The 13,284-nt window shown below is 41.4% G+C and overlaps 4 protein-coding genes across 4 annotated transcripts; 2 read left to right on the plus strand and 2 right to left on the minus strand.

Moving 5' to 3' along the window:
- Positions 1-19: 19 nt before the first annotated feature.
- Positions 20-6,441, minus strand: I206_105665 (uncharacterized protein; the record flags this gene model as incomplete). The annotated part of the gene is made up of 14 exons (XM_070203161.1): positions 20-89; positions 149-328; positions 404-832; positions 898-1,276; positions 1,338-1,910; positions 1,978-2,191; positions 2,244-2,392; positions 2,445-2,771; positions 2,834-3,254; positions 3,313-3,936; positions 3,990-4,528; positions 4,591-4,775; positions 4,833-5,651; positions 5,702-6,441. The coding sequence occupies 14 exons, from the start codon at positions 6,439-6,441 to the stop codon at positions 20-22; spliced, it is 5,649 nt and encodes a 1,882-aa protein (XP_070059262.1).
- Positions 6,442-8,052: 1,611 nt separating this feature from the next.
- On the plus strand, positions 8,053-9,260 carry I206_105666 (uncharacterized protein; the record flags this gene model as incomplete). The annotated part of the gene is made up of 5 exons (XM_019155180.1): positions 8,053-8,139; positions 8,199-8,258; positions 8,366-8,579; positions 8,643-8,819; positions 8,887-9,260. 5 exons carry the CDS (start codon positions 8,053-8,055, stop codon positions 9,258-9,260), a joined length of 912 nt encoding a protein of 303 aa, XP_019011334.1.
- Positions 9,261-9,758: 498 nt separating this feature from the next.
- Positions 9,759-11,123, minus strand: I206_105667 (uncharacterized protein; the record flags this gene model as incomplete). Its single annotated transcript, XM_070203162.1, has 5 exons — positions 9,759-9,853; positions 9,979-10,084; positions 10,178-10,705; positions 10,805-10,992; positions 11,090-11,123. 5 exons carry the CDS (start codon positions 11,121-11,123, stop codon positions 9,759-9,761), a joined length of 951 nt encoding a protein of 316 aa, XP_070059263.1.
- A 426-nt stretch (positions 11,124-11,549) lies between these two features.
- On the plus strand, positions 11,550-13,262 carry I206_105668 (uncharacterized protein; the record flags this gene model as incomplete). The annotated part of the gene is made up of 7 exons (XM_019155178.1): positions 11,550-11,685; positions 11,751-11,775; positions 11,831-11,895; positions 11,988-12,031; positions 12,095-12,174; positions 12,233-12,338; positions 12,402-13,262. 7 exons carry the CDS (start codon positions 11,550-11,552, stop codon positions 13,260-13,262), a joined length of 1,317 nt encoding a protein of 438 aa, XP_019011332.1.
- Positions 13,263-13,284: the final 22 nt, after the last annotated feature.

Below are 13,284 nucleotides of genomic sequence, written 5' to 3' on the forward strand. Positions count from 1 at the left end.
CACGTCACTCCGCTCGACTTTACACTTTGCTCATGAAATTATCCAATGATAATTCAGCGTACTCTTCTTCTGGAGGTAAATCATCAAGTCTACCAAGTTGCAAATTAGCATCAAACAAATAATCGGAAGCAAAACTTTTTTCACTTACCCTTCTAACATCTTACTCATTGAGGTCGGACCTGAATTATTTGCAGTTTTACTTTTAACAGGTTCACCTTCTGCCGAAACTTTGAATAAATCAAGTACTTCTCCTGTATTCATTGAACCTAATCCTGCGTTTTGTTGAGTTACAACAGACGATGCAATATTTAATTTGAATCTTTGTAAACTATAACAGTATAAAATACAATATCAGTAAATTTAACAAGAGTTCAATAAATTAAAAAAAACCCTCATGACTTACCCCATAATTTTTTCTTCTAATGTACCTCTAGTTATTAATCTATAAACATTAACAACTTTTCTTTGACCTAATCTATGTGCTCTATCCATAGCTTGTAAATCTTTCATAGGATTCCAATCATGATCAACAAAAATTACAGTATCTGCACCTGTTAAATTTAATCCTAATCCTCCTACACTTGTTGTTAAAAGTAAAACATCAATTGTAGGATTTGAATTAAAAGTTTGTACAATTGCGTGACGTTTTTTAGGATCTGTTGAACCATCCATTCTCATATAGCTAACTGATGGCATTGATTTACCAAATAAATCACGTTCAATTAAATCTAACATTGGTCTTAATTGACAAAATATTAATACTCGATGTTGATTAACATCATCTGATAGTTTATCGATAGGTTGTCCAATTCCACAATCTGTTAACAATTGCCTGCAAAGTTACCAATACAAATCAGCTTCTCACCTCGATCATATACGTCACATTTCGCTACTTACTTGAGAGCCTCCATCTTTGGGGAAACGCTCAAATCATGTATATCATTTGCACTTTCGGCACCTAATTTCTTTTGAATCTGTTTGAATCTATCTGGTTGGTCGCCCAATACTAATGCAGGATGATTACACAATTTTCTCAAATACTGTAAACTCTGGAAGACATGTCCTTGAGCTTTTGTTTCGGTAGATACTTCTTCACCGGCTTCTTGAGCAGCTTGAGATTTAGAGAATTCATCGTATAAGTGTTTCTGTATCGAAGATAGCTCGCAGTAATAATCTTGGATAATCTTCGGAGGCAAATCATTGAGGACGTCTTCCTTCAATCGACGCAGTAGGAAAGGTAAGACCTGTTTATGAAGTGCTTCTAGGGCGGAAGCGGCTGATTTCGTACCGTTAGCTCGACTACTCACGCAGAATGACAGAGCGACTCTTCTACTTACCTGCCTCTCGTTCTTTGGGGGTAGCTTTTCCTTCTCTGTCCACTAAAATGGGCTTAGAGAATTTATCATTGAACATACGTTCGTTACCTAAGAAACCAGGCATAAGGAAATCGAACAAACTCCATAATTCCAGCACATTGTTTTGGATAGGTGTACCGGAAAGTAAGAGTCGATGTTGAGCTTTCACTTGCTTAACAGCAACCGATAATTTGGTCTTGGAGTTCTTTATGATATGTCCTTCGTCCAATACGCAATATAAGAAATTGATTTTGGTCAATTCGGCAATATCAGATCTTACACTCTCATAAGAGCTAATTATCACGTCATGGAAAGGGATTCTTGATCGAAGTAAAGTTCTTTCTCCCGCTGTTCCTACGTATTGTAATGGTTTGAGGTGAGGTGTGAATTTTAGAATTTCATGGTACCAATGTCCAGTCAATGTCGGTGGGCAAACGATAAGAGAGGGTAAATGACTGGTATCGACTGATTTTGTATGCAAATGTCGAGCTGCTCTTTCATGATGCTTGCTTGCTATTATACAGAGACTCTGCAGTGATTTTCCGAGACCCATGTCTATTCGGAGTTCGTTAGCTTGTTTGGCTTGTTGAGTCATCATGCTACATGGCGATGGAGAACATACCATCACAAAGTATACCGTGGAGCTGATATTTTGCCAGGAAGGCTAACCAACTGACACCATCCTTCTGATATTGCCTTAGGTCCGCTTTGACCTCGACGGGAATTTGATATTGTTCCGCTTTACTGCCGTCTAGCAGCTGCATGAGGAATTTTCGTTCCTCATCTCGCTTGGCAAGAAGTTCTGCCGAAAAGCCTTCGGGATCCGGTATTCCAGCCTAAGAATCGATATCAGCATGTCCATCTGTTATAATTTTGCGTTCGACTTACCTCGAGGGGGACCATTTTGACCAATGATGCGAAAGAGCTAGTGGACAAGAGTCGGACATGCTCATCCGGATCACTCATCCTACCTAGAATAGGCACAATAAGGAACAACACATAAGGTAATGCTTTTATGTCAAGTACTTTGATGATGTCTATACATTAACGAGTGAGTTGTTTTTCGTACTACTTGTTTACTCAACTCACGATGTATAGCCTCTACTGCTCCTTGTCTAGAAAATACTCTGGTAGCATCGCCCACAAGAGGTACTACATCGTCAACGACTCTCCTCATACCCTCGTTCAACATGACATCGCACAAGGCAGCAAGACACTTTGCAGCTGTATATCGTATTACGGCAAAAGAGCTTTGAAGGGCTAGAATGATCGGGGGGAAGAGCATATGAAGTCTGGAGTGTAGTGCTGAATCTAATTCGGGTGTGATTAAACGAAGGGATGTAAGACAATCCACTATATCTTGTCCTGCTTGAACATTCTCGGCCAGCCTCTTATCCACCTCAGTAATATTCGCTCCTATACGAGATCAACGCCATCAGCACGACGGACGGTATTGCACCAGAACGATGGGAACAAACCTGGAGCGAAATTCGATATCAATGCGGTACTTATCCCCTCCCAGAATTTAGGTACACCTTCAAACAATTTGTCACCAAATTGACTTGCGAGCGCTTTAAAGGCTTCCAAAGCACCACGTCTAGTCACTCTAGCTGCTATTTGATCTTCACTCTCCTCTGGTACGTCCTTTCCTACTCCCTTCTTAGATGCGTTCGCTGATAGAGCTCTCTCTTCTTTGAGTGAAATGATCCCGGAAGAAGAGCCTTGACCTGACGCGAAGATAGGCGTAACTGAAGTATCGGAACAAAGGAAAGTGAATAGATTTTTGACAACCTTATCAGATGGATTGACTTTTCCAGTGAACAATGGCGTAGTTGTGTACTTTACGAAAGCAGCAGCAGATGTCGCTGCCCGAGTTTGAAGTATTTCGTTTTCCTCTTTCTACAGAATGTAAGCATCGTCAGCTACAAACGTCTAATCAGACCTAGATCTGACCCACCTTGACCGCGTCCATAAGACTCTTGATCACCGGACCTAGTTTCGAAGGCATCACTCTCAGAGCTACTAACGCACCAGCTATACCCGCCATGACTTGCGTATCATATCTTTCCTTCATTACCGAGAAATAACCAATCGAACCCATCACTTTGCGTTGTCTATCCTTAAGGGCATTAAGAGCGACTTTCTGAGCAGGTTTGATGAGAAGTTTCGATAATCCTTCAAAAGTAGGTCCAATAGCTTGTTGAGCGGTGATCAGGGAGAATACGTCGGGCGCGGAATTTAGAGGATCAATTTTGCTTGGTAAAGTCGGTATGCGATCCTTGGGAATCTTGCCTTCTACATTAAAAGCGTTGAGTAAAGCTTGACATTCCGTATATATACGTTGAAGTATGACGGACATCTCGTGATAAGTTGCTGGAGGCGGTGATTCTATGCGCTGGACCAGAGTTGAGATTAGAGGTTTGATAAGATCATCAGAAGCTCCCAGACTTCGTGTGAAATTCTTTTCCGGATCAAGTCGATCACTGCTGGTGGCCCATTCTTGCAAGATCGCAGAAGCAATGTATACTTGATGAGCACTGGCAGAATCCAGGTACTGTTGTAGGTAACTAAGGTCATTGGACTGCAGACGCTCATTAGCTATAAACGCCGCAGTCTTATGGGCGGAACACTCACCTCATCGTCATCTTCGTCGTAATATCCCCTGATATGACCCAGAGCCTTAGCTCCCATCAATCTCGTCTGAAGAGCTGTGTCCATTGAGACCAAGGACATATCACCAGCCATCATAGCTTTATCAACATTATGACCGGTGGTTGCCCCTTTGGCCTTTTTGAACAAAACCGGATCAAAGGGCGCTCCAACGGGAGTCATCACTAAATTGAACCAGTCTTCCAATTCTAACAGACCACATTCTTCGCCGGCATTCTCGGCCACTTGCTCGAAACAACTATTGAACGCCTCAAGGGAGAGCTCCCGGATATCCGCTCTTTCTTCCAGTAAAAGATTTTGAAAAAGAAAAGAGGTGTAATTGTCCTCCAACCAGTGATTCTCAATATCGGTATTCTTGCCTAAGGCTAGCAAGATTTTGATGACTGATAATCGTACGGTGGCAATTGGATGACGCATGAATTTATATATTCGCGATGGAAGGGGATCGCGTCGGGAATGATTACACATATATTCAATCACTTCTTCTTGCTTGATCAGCACGCCTAGGATGTAATTTTTATCAGCAGCATTTTTTTCCTTACTTTTTGCTTGAGTATGAGCTTACCCAGAAGATCCATCACTGCACCAGTACTGCTCCCTAACCCGTCGCCCCCTTCTTTCAGGCAGTCCCACAAGGTAGTCAGAAGATCGTTGAGCTCCTTTTGCGGCAATTGACTGGCTATTATCTCAGGTATGGGCGTAAGTGCTGAAGCAGCTACTGTTCGAACATCATCATCGGAATCGGCGAGTCTGTATCAATAGGTCACTGATCAGCAGACTGCGTCTACAAGGCAAAGACCAACTCACGCCAAAATGCCAGCTTCCACTACGTCTTTCAGAATATTGAGCTCCGCAGCTCCTATATCAGGCTTCACGTCTGTCTCCGTCTTCACATCTTCGTCTATCTTGGTCACACCGAGAAGATCGTTTCGTACAGCTACTTCATACTTCAAGCCCAACAAACCAGCATGTCTGACTTCCCAAGCGAATTTTTCACTTTTGTCTAAACCTTCAGCTGCTTTGCCCCTTTTCGCCCAAGGTTGCTTGACCATACCCATCAAGGTCGTATGAATCTCCTTTACTCCACTGAGGTCTATATACTTCAGCACTATACCCAGAGCTTGAGCGGCTGTTTCTCTGACAGGAGCTATGACAGTATCTCCAACGAAATCACCGAATCTGTCTAACACTAGTAATGAGAGTAACTGACGTGCGAGATGAAGGAGGAGTGAGGGTTCTTTCGATGAGTATGAATGACCAAGGAAACGAAGAATTTCCATTATAGCTTGTGCTGATCCATGCCTAATTTGCCACAATGGTTCATGCATTCCAGGCGACAATTCCAGAAGAACCGTTGTCCATGGGATTTGACCTTTGACCAAAGTGAGAATTCTCGTTGAAGATGTCGTGATTGGATTTCCATCAGCATCTACTGTGGGCTCAACTTGACCACCCGTACCACCTGCTGCTCTGGCTTTAGCACCAGGGTCGATAGTTATTACTTCTGATTTCGTGTCTTCTTGATTTACGTTGTTCGAGCTGGGAACTTCAGGCGGAGTAGAGACAGGTGATGTCGCTCGAGATGCTGGGGTACTGCCTGAAATCTTTTCGTTCATCCGTCTCATCCTATAAAAAGATATAAGCATTAAATCTCATCGAGATATTAGCTAACTCACTTGTTCGCCTCTTCAGCCATATTGCCCTTTTTCCTCTTCAACATCGTTATTTGTCTAGCACTCAACCCCTCAAAGATGTCTTTTGCAGGTTGAGAAGTTACTGAGGGTTCTCCACTTGGACCAGCGGTAGACCTTTCTTTTTCACCGTCATTCATATCATCATCTTCATCTCCGATGACCTTATCAACATCTTCACCCCACCCTACTGCGTCTCCTAGTCCTATTGAGCCCATCATGGCTTTACGTCTTTTAGCTTTATCACCAGGTAAAGGTTTAGCTATATATTCTCTTCCTGCTGAAGCCAACAATGTTGAGCCATTCTTCAGAAGATATTGAAGATCGACAGGCGATGGGAATTCTCCAATCCCAAAATTGGTTGCAGAAGGGGGAGACCATTCAGGTAAGAAGGAAGCCAAAAGACCCAAAGCGTATGCAGCTGCGTGCCTTGTATCGGACACTTTGCTTCTCAGTAACGGCAAGACTTTACTTATCGTTTCTAAAACATCGTTCCATGCATCTTCTTCATTACCTCCAGATGAGATTGTAACATGTGAGTCACCATTTGACTCGATATCAGGCTTGATATCATCATCTTTCTCGTGTTGGGGTTGAGGCTGAGTAGTCGCTAAGAAAGCTTTGAAAGTTAATTCTGCTAGTTGTTTCGCAGCTGTTCGCCGTATATGAGGTGAAGTACCAGTATCGACAAGTAGTATGAGCTTATCTCGTCTGAAATCACTCATATCAGCATAATCAGACTCGGTTAAGGTGATACAAGTAAAGCACTAACCTAAATGACATATCAACCTGAAGTGGACAACCTCCACTTTGGGTCGGATTAGATGAAAATGGCGGTTTATGCCGAAATGAAAGAGAAGGCGAAAGGTGTATGCGGGTGAATCGAATTTTGAGGCTGAAAGAGGGGAAGGGGGGGGATTTTCTTTTTAGACGCGTCTCGGATCAATCTTGTATTTACATGTTTCCTTTACAGCCCTTATATCCTAATCATCTCGGCGTTTTCACTTTATCGGTAATACAAATATGTTTTATCAGTGGCATTTTCCTTTGATCTTGGCTTTTCTTATCTTGTTAATAAGTTTAACCGAGGTGAAGGCAGCGAAGGGCGATTTCTGGATCAATCGAGTTGCTCAGCTCAAGAGATGTATCACGCGCAATCTGATTAGCAATTTCGATGAGCGGTTCATCAGCTAGTACCAGATGCCTTGATGCAATGTCCAGCTCGGAAATGTGATGCGGGAAAAATATTTCGAACAACCGAAAGATAAATGCAATCAGAACCCGACCATGATCTTCCCTTTGTCCTCTCCTCGATTCCGGAAACAAGCTTACGGCGCATAACAAAAGATGCTCACCGAATACCACCGAGGCGCAGAAGCTCGGAACATATGTAGCAATAAAGTAAACTTGCTTTGTCTTCTTCCAGGAAGTTGCACAAATTATATGATCAACCACGTTCTACCGGTTGATCGGGAGATTGCTGAAAGACTTCGATTCCGGTTGCTTCAGGCACGCGAAGACGCCGTGTTCTCTTAATTTTCCCGGATCCTTAGGGTTTCAGCGTTACCTTTAGCAAAAAAACCTAGGACGCGTTTTATTTTTATTGTTTTCAATAAGACATAGCTTCTCCGTGCCAAATCCTCATCGTATACCCCTCGCTTGACCACAGACTCCTCCGCGTCAATCATGGCAAGGGGAAGAATGAATGCCGAGTCACTTCCTATCTGACTGCCTCAATGTGTAGTGTAGTGGCCGTCAGACCACACAGCAATCTATCGTTGTTCCTACAAGTAGACATCAACGTACAATGTGAAGCAAATAGAAGACTCTTGCATTTGTTCCAGATCAACCTTGTGCAAGTTCGAAAAGCGAAGGATCCATCCCGTTGTTGTGTATCCTGCGCTTTTGTGCCTCTTATTAAGGCCCCACGATCAAAGCACATTTGATGAGAATCAACCCTGAAAGTTATCGTATCTGATGAGTCATATCTAACTGTCAATGATTTTAGTGAGATGCCCTGATTTTCCTCTTGTTGAATGCTCATGTTCATCAAAAAATCTAAAGGGTCTGCCGTTATTATTGAAATTGACTTTGTTTTGATCCGATCTTTCCGTAAACAACATAACATCGCGTCAAAAATGAATTTGTTTTGAACTTTGTCTCACTTTCAAGACAAAATAAACATATAAACTAACACCTCCCAAATTCGTCGTCACTAATCGTAAAACTTTCTCTTCATTCATTCATTCATTTATTCAATTTATCATAATATATAATTGTTCAATTCAGAACAAACTTCACGCTCTTTTAACGAAATCAAACCAACTCATTATACGATGTCCGCTAAAACTTTCATTTTCGCTGCTGCCGCTGTTATTGGTGCTGCCGTAGTAAAAGGACAAGCTGCTCCCAACTGGCAATACGTAAGTTGTTATGACCAATCCAATAAGGCTTTGCTAACGCATTCTGGATTGTGAAATAGATTCCATCTGCTTGTCAAGATCAATGTTCTTCAACTCTTGAATCAGCTTATACCTGTGAAGTGAGTCATAGCTTTTGCATTTTCGCTTTCCCTTCGGATCACCGACGCGTACCTTATAAACTTTTGCAAAAGTGTGCGTTATGCTAACAACGATTGATTACGCGTAGACTACTTACTCAAGTTCCACTGAAGTTTACGGATGTTTCTGTAACAATTATCCAACTGATGTTGACGCTTGTTCATCATGTATGAACTCTAACGACGCTACCGCTCTTGCATCTCTTTTGACTTCAACTCAAAACGCCTGTACCACTGCCAAACAACAATGTTTCTTTGAATGCTCTTTCGACACTTGTGCTTCATCCGATATCTCTTGTCAATGTAAGTAACCATTGTGATGACCTTCTTTCTGCGGCACCGGCTAATACGTTGACACGACAATAGGTGATGCTACTTACCTCGCCAATATCTACAATTGTGCTTCATGTAACACCGCCAACGGAAACACCGGTGCTACTCAATTAACAGACTTCCAATCTCTTCAAGCATCATGTGCCAATCAAAACTTCACCGGTGCTGATCAAACTTTCACTACTTCAGGACTTCCTTCTATTCAAACTGGTATGTCAATATCTTCTTGCATCAAAATACCAGAACAAAAACACTAATGTCCTTTCCCTGTTTTCAGATGGATACAGCGCTCCCTCTTTGACCGCTAGTGGTGGTGGTGCTGCCGCTACTGGTGACGCTTCCGAACTTGCTGGAGGTTCCGCTACTGGTTCAAGTGATGCTGCTGCTACCACTGATGCTGCTGGTACAACCGCTGCTGTCGCTACTGCTTCTCTTGCCGCTACAACTGGCGCTTCAGGTTCCGCTTCTAAAGCCGCTAGCGCAACTGGATCAGCTTCCAAAGCAGCTTCTTCATCTGGTTCCAAAACCTCTGCTTCTGCTTCTGCTTCTGCCGCCGCTTCTTCAGGTGCTTCCTCAGGTGCTCTTAACCTCGTGGCTCCCGCTTTCGGTGGTGTTGTAGGTCTTGTCGGTGCAGTTGTTGCCCTTTTCTAAATAAACCTTCAAGCTCTTTTACGATAACATGATAAATAGTAGTGGTACAATTATTTTCCTTTTAACGCTATCATGTTTTTTTTCCTTATCTTGAACGAACATTTTACTCTTTTATACGATATATGAATTCAAAAACCCTTTTCATATCCTTTCGTTTCGCTTTTATTTTTGTTATTATTGGGAGATCATGCGTAAATGCCGAATGCAAATATCGACATATTACTCGTACAGTTGACCGTGCACATCATAGTAGCGCATACCAGGCAATAATAGTATGCAGGGTATCATAATGCATCCTATTCCGTATACCTGGATAACATGTAATTTCTAAACTGGGAGGATTGAGACAAGTCTACATATGCTTTCGATTGGTACCATATATCATTTCCAATACGTCTGAGTGCGAACGTAAGTAAAGTATCAACCTCTTTCTTTCCTTTTGAGTGCTATTTTCGTGGATCTTTTGTATATAATGGAAGAAGCTCATTACAATATCATCTAATACGCTCCATCCAATTCCGGTTTATAACAATATGCTTCTAATGAATATAGGAATGCGAAAATTATAAATGCTGCTGAACCTATGAGGGATACTGCAGAAGTAGATTTGAACATGAGCTTGAATTCTTTCAGGTTTCATCATTTGACGAATCATCGATTAAACATGTAAACTAAAAGATGAAAGGAGGATGAGTCATTTGTAGAATTTAAAACTCACTATGTTTTACAGATATCTTCGTAGATAAATAACGTCCACCTATAACTGCTCCTGCAGTACATAAACCATGTCCTAATATCGTACCAAATGCGATAACAGGTACGCTCTGGAATGTTAAATTCGAGAAACGTCAGTTCAATAGTTTCGATAATCACGTCAAAACACGTCAAATTAAAATAAAATAAAAAATCGAACTTACATGAGCACCACCCATAGCTATAGTTGTAATTTGACTTCTATCACCCCATTCACCTAAGAAAGTAAGTACGAAAGCTTGTGCAAAAACAGGATTTGTCATTAATTGAATTGTATTTCTTAAATTTTCTTTTAAGATTATTATCCAATTTTTAACTTCAACAGGTCCAACATTACTTGTATTATTTGATTTACCTGATAAAGGAAAATGAATTGATGGACCATTTTTTTGTTTAATATTATTAAAAGAGGGACTTGATGATCTTTTACGTGATGGACTATCATTTAAATGTTTATTTGATATTCTACCTTCTTCTAAATTTTCTAAAGGAATTTGAGAAGAAGAAGAAGAATTACTTGTACCTCTTGCATTATGTGAATCATGAAATGCTGAATCTTCTTCTAATTCTTCTTCAACTTCTCTCATTTCTTCTTGAATATGTGAATTACCTCCTGACATTTGAAATGATTCTTGTAACATTTTAATACCAAATACTAAAAATAATAATGATGCTGCCCATAACGTCCAAACCTTTGATTCAAACGCATACATAATTAGTCAGATATTTAACTTCTTCATTGTAAGACCAGTAAATAAAATGCTTAGAAATAAATTGTCGACTTAACTCACCTTAGGTATTAGCCCTAAAATGACTTTACCGAGGGCAGCACTAAGTATACTCATTATTACTAAACTAGCAAAAGCACCTCCGAATACAGTTACTCTTGGATGTCGAGTTGCCATTATAGCAGCGATCAAGAATGTTTTATCACCTATTTCGGAGACTACAATCATTACGAACGCCTTGAATAACGCATCTATCAAAGATCCAATGAATTAGCCAAAACGCATGAATGACGGAGATAAGGAGTTCTTGAAGTGGAGCTACAAGATGTTGGACGTGAAATGACTTACCGAAATTCGAATCTCCTTCTGTTATCTCTGCCATCTTGCTCAAATTCTCTTTAATATTTTTTGATCCGCAACTTCCGAAGAGATCTTGATAGTAACAGAAAGATCTACAACAATTTAGGCAGACTTGCGATTTATACACGTCGCGAAATATACTTTAAAATAGATCAAATAGTCAAACAGGTTAATCACTTAGGATGTCGGTTAACGCCGCTATGCAATATATTATTAATAATTATCCCCAAGCTAGCATGAATTAGGCGAAGACAGCATAAACAAGACTTTAGGCGAGCAAGTCGATTAACCCCCTAGACTAGGGTTTGAGATCCATCGAGGCGACAAGGTGTCAAACATAGCGTCACAAGTAGATCAAAAGATACCTGTAATATTATCATTGTCATTGCCTAGCCTCTATACCTACATATAGATATGTCTCGTCAAGGTCAGCTTCATCGTTCACATCATGCACCATGATAAAGTCCAGCTGACTTCTATGTCCACATGTACAGATAAAGCCACGACAGAGCGAAATGCTCGTATATTGCGAGATTTAGTCAAACAACCTGACAACAAGTCTTGTGCGGATTGTAGGAAGAATGGTGAGTCCATTCAGCTTATCTTTCAACTGTCCACTGATAAGTAGCTGACCTTCAATCCATCGCAGATGCAAGATGGGCATCTTGGAATTTGTACGTAGCGTAACAGTAGTACATTGAATTAAAACCTGATTATATGGTTTCATAGGGGTGTATTCCTCTGTATAAGGTGTTCGGGTATACATAGGTCCATGGGAACGCATATTAGTAAAGGTGAGCATTTGACACATTGGTCCCACATCACTAACTGGGCGAACCATAATGGTACCTCTGTCAATTGCTAATTTTGTATCATTATCCTTCAGTCAAATCAATTGATCTAGATATATGGACGCCGGAACAAATGGAAGTAAGTTAACGATCAGGGATCATGTATGTGCAGAGCTCTGAGCTGATACACACCATACTACAGAATATACAAAAGTGGGGTAATAGACTGGCTAATTTATATTGGGAGAAACACTTGAAAGCAGGTCATGTACCTCCTGACCAGTGAGTTAATTTTTCCAAACCTCGCTCTCGAAGAAAACTCAAGCTCATACCGCTATAGCAAAATCGAATCGTTCATCCGGTCAAAATACGAGTCAAAGAGATGGGCAATGGATGGTCCTCAACCTCGTGATCCAAGTGTACTGGAAAATGGGAGCGGTGAAACCGTATGTTCATATTGAAAGCCAATTCCGTTCACCTAACATTTCAACTGATAAGATATGGTACAGAACGAAGCACCCAGACCTACCCCTACAACATCTGCTCCTACTCCAGCACCAGCTGCAGCTCCCGCACCGAAACATCATCCCTTACTTTCTCGTACTACCAAACCTTCTCCTGCCCCTACTCCTGCTCCAATGGTCGATTTATTTGGATCGGATGAACCCCCTTCCTTAGCTCCTCCAGTAACTACTAGCGCTCCTCCTAAACCTCAATCTACTGCAGCTGGATCCTCTGCTCCTGCTCCAGGTCAAACAGCAGGCAGTCAACCTCCCGCTCCAACTGGAAATTCCATATTCGATTTAGATTTCCGTACACCAACCCCATCTTCTACTCAAAATCAACCGAAAAACGCAAAAGCAGATATAATGTCACTTTTTTCAAACTCAACTTCACCTTCTAATGTTCCTGCTCCTGCACAAAATGGATTTTTCAATGCCCCTCCACCACCTCAACAAAGCGGATTTGGAAGTTGGAATGGAGGGATAACTTCATCTGCTCCACCTCAACAATATCAACAAACTCAAAGTGCTTTACCAGTTTCAAGTTCCGGTGGATGGGGTGGAGCTTTACAAATGGATCAAAATGCCTGGGGATCTAGTGGAAGTCAATCACAATCGCAACCTCAGCCTCAACAACAGCAGCAACAACCGCAGCAGCAGCAACATCAACAACAAACAGGTGGATTCGGTGGAAATCCTTGGGGAACAAGTGGGAATACTTCAACTACAGCTGATCCGTGGGCTTCATCAAACACTAGTACTAACAATTCAGGATTTTTCGGTGGTGCCCCTAATACTGGTTTAGGTGGATCTGCACCACAGCAAAAGAAAGATGATAGAGATCCTTTTGCGAATATCTGGGGATAAGAGAGGCGGTGGGAATATTATC

This window comes from Kwoniella pini, chromosome 7, assembly GCF_000512605.2.
Source record: "Kwoniella pini CBS 10737 chromosome 7, complete sequence".
Lineage (NCBI taxonomy): Eukaryota > Fungi > Basidiomycota > Tremellomycetes > Tremellales > Cryptococcaceae > Kwoniella > Kwoniella pini.